Source organism: Palaemon carinicauda, chromosome 1, assembly GCF_036898095.1.
Source record: "Palaemon carinicauda isolate YSFRI2023 chromosome 1, ASM3689809v2, whole genome shotgun sequence".
NCBI classification, from domain to species: Eukaryota; Metazoa; Arthropoda; class Malacostraca; order Decapoda; family Palaemonidae; genus Palaemon; species Palaemon carinicauda.
This window is the reverse complement of record NC_090725.1, coordinates 206258549-206266137: the sequence shown is the minus strand read 5'-3', so window position 1 is coordinate 206266137 and position 7589 is coordinate 206258549. Positions and strand designations below refer to the sequence as shown.

Sequence of the window (7589 nt, the reverse complement as noted above, 5' to 3'; positions counted from 1 at the left end):
TCATTTCGAATTAATCCTCTAATGAAAAAGTCGAGGTATGTTCTGTAGTTTAGTTGTTAAATCTTAACTATTTCCTTTACAATGACTTTCATAAAATTTTTGTACTTTATGTAGAACCCATGGTTTCCTCGTAGCTGTTCGTTATAATGTGCTGCATAGGACTCCTGTTAGTTCTTTTTAGCATTAAATGTACTAAACCTTTTGATATGAGAGAAAATTTTGATTCAGAAAGGAGTTAGACAGGGAGACATTATCTCTACTAAATTATTTACAGCATACCTAAAAGATTCTTTTTATAATTTAATTTGAGTAAAGTAGGAATTAATATTAATAGTGAATACCTTAACAGCTTAAGATTTGCAGATGTCATAGTTCTGCTCAATGAATCATGGGAGGGAATGCAAAAGAAGATAGAATATAGGAATAGTGAAAGAAGAAATGTAGGAATGAAAATGAATAAGAGTAAAACTAAGATAATGTTCAATGAAAATGGAAAGAAACAACTAATAAAGGTAATAGACGAACATTTAAAGATTGTTAAAGAATATACTTACTTAGGAAAAACAGTAAGTGTTTCCGACATGAGAGCGAAATTAAAAGAAGTTTAAACATGGGATGAAGATCGGTTTGTAAACAAATTGAGATTATGAAACGTAAAACACCACTTTCTCTAAAAAGAAAAATATTTAATCAGATGCCTCAATCAGTATTAACTTATGCATCAAAAACTTGGACCCTCACTAACGCCTTAGAACATAAACTAGCTACAATTCAAAGAGTTATGGAAAGAATAATGACGGAAATATAACTAAGCGACAGAAAAAGAGCGCCATTGATACGAGAGCAAATTAAAGTAGAGGATATTCTAACATGTAGAAAAAAGAAATGGACAAGGTCAAGACATATAGTGAGAATGGTAGATAGTAGATGGACAATAAGTATAACAGAATGGGTACTAAGAAATTGCAAATGAAGGGGTAGGGGAGGAAGAGAAGACGATGGATTGACAAGCTAAGAAAATTTGCGGGTATAGAACAGCGTAGAAAGATCATAAACAGACAGAAGTGGCACAACATTCCGGAGGCCTTTATTCTGTAGTGGACTAATAATTTCCTGGTCATATTTTGGCAAGATAAAACTTGACTTTTGTGATGCATCCAATGTACTGCCAGCAGGGTAACTTTTCAGGCTTTGATGAGCCTGACGCATTTCCACATATAATGAACAGGAGGTGATCTGTATATGTCTTGATTTCATGTGCTCTGGCCTCTTTTTTCGTAATGAAAGAAATCGATGACATTCATTTCTAAAAAAAAAAAAAAAAAAAAAAAAAAAAAAAAAAAAAAAAAAAGAAAATTATAATAAAATAAAGTCAGCTTCATCCATACTGAGAACTTATTTACGTGAATAACCCCTTCATCGATGATGATCTGAAATTTCTTGTTTACACTTATTAATGGTCAGTGTGCTAGCAGAGGTACCTTGTCCATCCATGGCCACTTTTAAATTTTAACCTCGTTTAAAATTTATGAAACCAACTCTTGCTGGTATTAAATTTAGTTGGTTTAGTGGGAAATGCTATCGATGGTCTTGGTTTTGGATTTTCATCACTGGAATCGATAAACTTGCCATAGGGCTGTCTGACATTCTCGTGTATGATGTCTGTATCCAATGATAGTCATTTGTTGAAAGTACTATGGTATACTCTCTTTACGATGACCTTATTGCAGAAAGTTATCACTCTTTTTGCTGTCTTATTAAAAGTTACCTTTGTTGTCATCTATATATTCCTTTCATTCTTCTAGATATAGTGAATGGTAGATTCACTGATGCTATAATGGCAGCCTGCGTCCACATACCTCCTCTCTTTTTTATGTATGTGGAGGAGTTTGGTCTTCTCCACTGTAGTAAGATTGTTCCCGCCAGAAGACTTAGGAATTTCAGGAAGTTTGGTTGGCATCATAATGATAGCCAAAAATGCAGGATGAATAACGCACAACACATATGAAGATACAGAGCGTTACCAAATCCATATGCCCAGAAGCAAACTAGAGAATGTTCTGACCTGGAAACTACAGTTGGATGGAGAATAATCCAATTGTCATACAGCCAATCGGCGGCCATGATACCGAACAGATTTCGGGGATTGGTCGTGTCACCTCTACCAGCCAATCTTATGCCATAAAATAAAATCCTCAGAGCCTACAACTTACACTATGGGGTTTAGCTGGAAAAACGAAAGCTACTCCTCAACATCAACTCCAACAACCACCTCAAGAGTCCTTGAGTGAGCGTTGTTATGTACCGTACATGTAGAGTAACACTTTTTCATCGATTTCAGTAAAAGAGATCTATGCACTTGTTTCCAAATACTAAATTTCCATCATCTAGATGAAAAGGAAAGACTAGTATATGCATCCAAATGTCTGAATCTAGATAGCCAGCAATAACGTTTCTTTTATATATATATATATATATATATATATATATATATATATATATATATATATATATATATATATATATATATATATATATATATACATGTCATGAAGGCACTCATGAATCCCCAACATATTTCCATTATGTATAGCATTGTAAAGGGAGTTATTGTGTTATGTAATGCAATATGTTACTGCATTTTTATTTGTTAATTTAACGAAATATATTTGGGCCCCAAAACACAGAAGTCAAAATATTTATAAACGTATGACACCTATTGACCAGCAGAAACCTGTGATAAAATTAGGAGTCAGCTATATAGATATTCAAACAAGGAATTCAACAATCTACGATGTACTGAGGGCATCGTAGGGGAACCATGATTTAGTTAGGGATTACTGTATGAATGATTGATTTACCATCAATGACTAAATATAATTCTCTATTACTTTCAAGACCAATTTAATTGTTTCCGTGAAAATATTTACTTTTAGTTTGAGGCTAATGTATATTGGTGATTGAAGACTTGATATTGAAAATCTAAATACTGAAAACATTTTGTCTTTTGTTATATCTCAAGTCTTTATCACGTTAAGCAACGAGGAAATAAGCGTCATCATCATTTAACCAAATTTCCCTATCTCCCAGCTACTATTAATGTTTCAAGTATTTTCATTTATTTCTTGTTCACTTTTTAAAATTAGTCACTTACAAAAACGATACCAGTGGCAATCGAGCTTGATATTTTGATGGTTTTAGAAGCTAACATTTTAATTATATAATTATATCTGAAGTAATCCATGGAAATTCTCTCTACTCATTCTTTTTAGCTTTATAAAAGACATTTTCAACCATATTTCGGAGGTGGTTAATCCTTCCAGAACTATTTCCTTTCTTTGGAAAATAATTTTCACTTGTCTTACGTTTTCTAGAAAAATGAATAATATAGTTACTTTAAAAATAAGCTCAAATAGTTTTATATCCTTTAAAATTTAAAGAACTCATTTTTTTTTCTATCAATTGAACATAATTCAATGCAGCTATATTCATTGCGACTGCAACTTATTAATGATGAAGAATCTAGGAGATACAGTTTTTTTTTTTTCTCAAATTGCAGGTGACGACGGTAATGATACCAGTAGAGGTTGGATGGGCAGCAACAGTTCAATGGATGGCCGGGGACACGTTCTGTAGGGTGTTCGCCTTCTTCAGGATATTTGGCCACTACCTGTCATCCTTTATCCTTGTCTGCATATCAATTGATAGGTAAGTTTTTTTAAATTATTCTGATTTTTCTTTATTACGTTTATTTCACATGACCAATTTCTTTTTTTCTCAGAATGGTCTTTGGTGACCGGTGTTTATCCATACCTTGTTTATTTTTGTTCTATTTTCGTGCGTGATTTACTATAATATCCTCCGGCTCAGTCTTTCATGTTATTCGTGTCCTGGTATCCAATTTTAGTACCAAGAAAATAATACTTATGATGATATGATGAAGACATCACCAAAAATATATCTTTTGACAAAAAACAAGTTAAAGGTCCACATCAAAAATGTCCAAAAGAATTTTTATATAGCATAAGGTATTTTCAGTCACAAATTATTTCCGATGAGTTTTCAAATAATGTTATCACTATTGAAATGTCAACCTTAAAACTGTTGTATTCCGGAGTAAACTATGTGCAAAATAGGTAAAAAGTGAAGCTTTCAGTTATGAATCCGTCTCTTTGGGGTTTATGGAGAAGCTTTTGTAGAAAGCCAGCAAGACGGGTTTACCCTTAATTTTAAGTTCAGAGATGAATGTAGCAGTGGCTCTTTGTTGCTTGATATTTTTTTGCTTAAGGAATGTATGAATTTTATGCTTCAAAACTGATTCAGTGATGTAAATTGTCGTGTTCAGTGTCTCTTATAAATAACAGAATTGTCATTCGGCTCCTGAAAGATAATGATTTTGCGTTAGTCTATAACAAATAGAATATAATTGCTTGAAACTAATTCACATTAGCACGATGGGGTTATATGAGTAATGGGTGTTTATGGACGAGAAGTTAAAATTGAGCATGTATACAGAAAGTGTTGTAAATCCATTCTTCTGTTGATTAGGAACCGGAGGTAATTTACTTTATAAAACAAACCATAGTATGGTATCTATCACCCATTTTCCTTTATAGTATGATGTCTATCATCCATTTTCTATTAACTAACTATATATTGGTTTTATGAAACATGATAAGTATAATTGAGCACTTATTACTACAAAAGGAAATGAGTAAAACGAAGTTTGAAATAACTGGGGGGCGCGCCCAACTAGGGGGGCGTGAGGACGATACAAGGGGGGTGTGAAGCCATCTGCTCGAAATTACTTGTTTAATAGAATAATAAAATCATTAAAAGAACAAATATCTGTCATTACATACATGCATCTATCTCACTAAATTTGACCAGAAATTGTGCCTTAGTCTCATAAGTATTTCCAAATATTATATGCCATGTTTTCAAATTATCTATTCTTAAAATTGCAACTCAATTTTGCCAATTTGCTAATGTTCAAACTTTTTTTCGCTCACTTTGAACCACATGTTTCGTTTTTAGTTACTGGAATGTACTATTATTTGTTTGAGTGGCTTTCATTATTAAAATGTAATACAAACAGAAATCTGTTTTCCTGTACAATGCTAGGAAAAAAATGTAAGAATCATTTCATATAAGAAAAAAGAGAGGAGTGGGGGCGTACGGGTCTACTGGAAGCAAAAAGGGGGCGTCAGGTAAGATAGTTTGGGAGCCACTGGATTAGATAATTAGAACAACGCCTAATTACTTGCCCATGTGGCTGGCGTGCGCTGCACATCCAAGTACCACCTGCCAGAACAGAGGAGCACTGAATTAATGTTAACTGGCGAGCAAAGCATGCCAAGGCTGGGCAAAAACTAGTTTGAATTACGTGATCAATCAGATAATTAGAATAATGCCAGAATACTAACGCACAGGCTAACGCGAGTACAGAAACATTGTAGGTTGCAAATAGTCCGGAAGATATATTACAGTACCATAAAAAAAAACTTTTCTTTCTGCTTAAATCCGTTTCATTATTCATAAGTCTCCTACCTTAGGGATGCAATTAGTAGTCTTGTTTTGTTTTGCATAAATAGAGAAAAATGTATGTCTAAAATGCAACAATGACACAATATAAATTCCACATTATTCAGAAATATTTCACATTTCAGTTCTAGAAAATTAGATTCATTGCTAGTTCATTTTAATAGTTCAATGCACAACGATGGATCTGACAATTTTTTGCTAAGAAATTTTTATCATTTCTATGAATAATTGTTAGTCCTCAGATTAGCAAACCACATTGTTATTTTCTTTTCAGATATTTATATTCAGATGTGTAATGTATGTGATTGTTTTTATTATTATAGTTTATCCTCCCCTTGGATTTTGTAGTACATAGAATAGTTGGGGATGGTGGAGAAGGATTGGACTGGATTAATGACAGGTAATTAGCTGACCTGGAGTATGCTGATGACGCTATCCTCAATAGCAGAACACCAAAGAACTTGCAAAGCTTGCTGACCAGAATACATGAAATATCACATTGAGGCTGTGCTTAAGATAAATAGAAGAAACATAGAGATGATGAGAACGTAATATCCAATGGAAGATGAAATATCATTGGAAGGAGAAAGGATTAATCAGGTGAAATCATTTAAATATATAGGAATCATAATCTCAAATACAAGATCTTTAGAATTTGAGTTTGATAAAAGATTGAAAGAAAAAAATCAGATAATGGCTAGGTTAAGTAAAATTTGGAAATCAAATCGTCTGGAATTATATATAAAAATCAGGATATATATTAGTTTAGTGAGATTAGTGTTACTATATGGACATGAGTCGTGGTATAATAATGAAACAATTTCTAACAGATTTTGTAGATATGAGAAAAAAAAAAAAAAAAAAAAAAACAGAAGAATATAGGGAGTTAGGAAGGACAGGATTAGAAATGAAACTATGATATGTAGATGAGATCATGGTGAGAGGTAGATGGAGATGGTTTGGGCATGTTCTTTGCGCTCCCTAAGAGAGATTAGTTACCAATCTTTTAATTGGGCTCCGCAAGGCACTAGAAGAGTTGGAAGACCCAGTCCTACATGGCTGAGGACTAGGAAATGTGAAGTAGGAGATGATGAATGGAGACGACGCGAAATCTAGCTGAGGCCCTTTGCGTCAATTGGTGTAGGAGGAGGTAATGAAAAATATTATTATTATTATTATTATTATTATTATTATTATTATTACCATTACTGCTGTAGTTGCCTGTTGTCTTTACCTTTTATTTATGTCAAATAATAAAGCCCAAGAGAATTATGCCATCCCCTATTATTTTCAGATTTGTAACCACTTCCATTTTCAGAACTCCCGCAAAAGTTTCGTCAGATCTTAGGAAAATTTCGAAAACGAAAGAGCATTTGCTTATTCTTAGAAAGAATGCGTAACAAAATTTTTCTGAAAAGATATAGGCCAATTTCGCATGCAATGAAAAAGATTTATCTTTAAGAGGGGGGAAGCGAATTAGATAGGGTAGATTCCTTCGAAATGCATTTTCCATGTTTTCTTATAATTCTTTCATGACACAATGTTAGTTGAAATTCTATTTATACAATTGATACTATCTGATGTATAACATTTGCTAATAAAACCAAAATAAGAACCATCTAATTTTCAAAATTTCTGTCCCCTTTTTGTTTTTTGTAAATTAACTAGGAACAACCATTTTATCATCAGAGTTAAGAGTCCTGGTGTTCTAAGATAGAACAACATTTGCAAAGTTTGATTATTAAAAAACTACCTATAAAATACATTAACCACTTTTAGGTCCGGCCAGGGATAAAATCATCCTACATCTCTGTAAATATGCCAAAATAGTATCCAGTGGTGAGTCGAGGTCTGATAGATTTTCATATTTGATTGGCTTATATTGAAAATATTCGAGAACTAAGTAGTGTGATTAAATATTGTTAGATTACTCAATGATCTTCTCATCTTCCCTTTAAATATTAAATATTTTTTACAATTGTTTGCATTATATATACGTAGTTATCTTTGTACGTTTATTTCATTACTATCTTGGTGCTGTTAGT

The 7589-nt window shown here is 32.8% G+C and overlaps 1 protein-coding gene across 1 annotated transcript in view; it reads left to right on the top strand.

Moving 5' to 3' along the window:
- Positions 1-7589, top strand: part of LOC137653621 (adipokinetic hormone/corazonin-related peptide receptor variant I-like) — a 499465-nt gene that overhangs the window by 264440 nt on the left and 227436 nt on the right. Inside the window, exon 2 of the mRNA XM_068387185.1 lies at positions 3560-3708. Coding sequence (XP_068243286.1) covers positions 3560-3708 — 149 coding nt within the window. The remainder of the gene's footprint in view (positions 1-3559; positions 3709-7589) is intronic.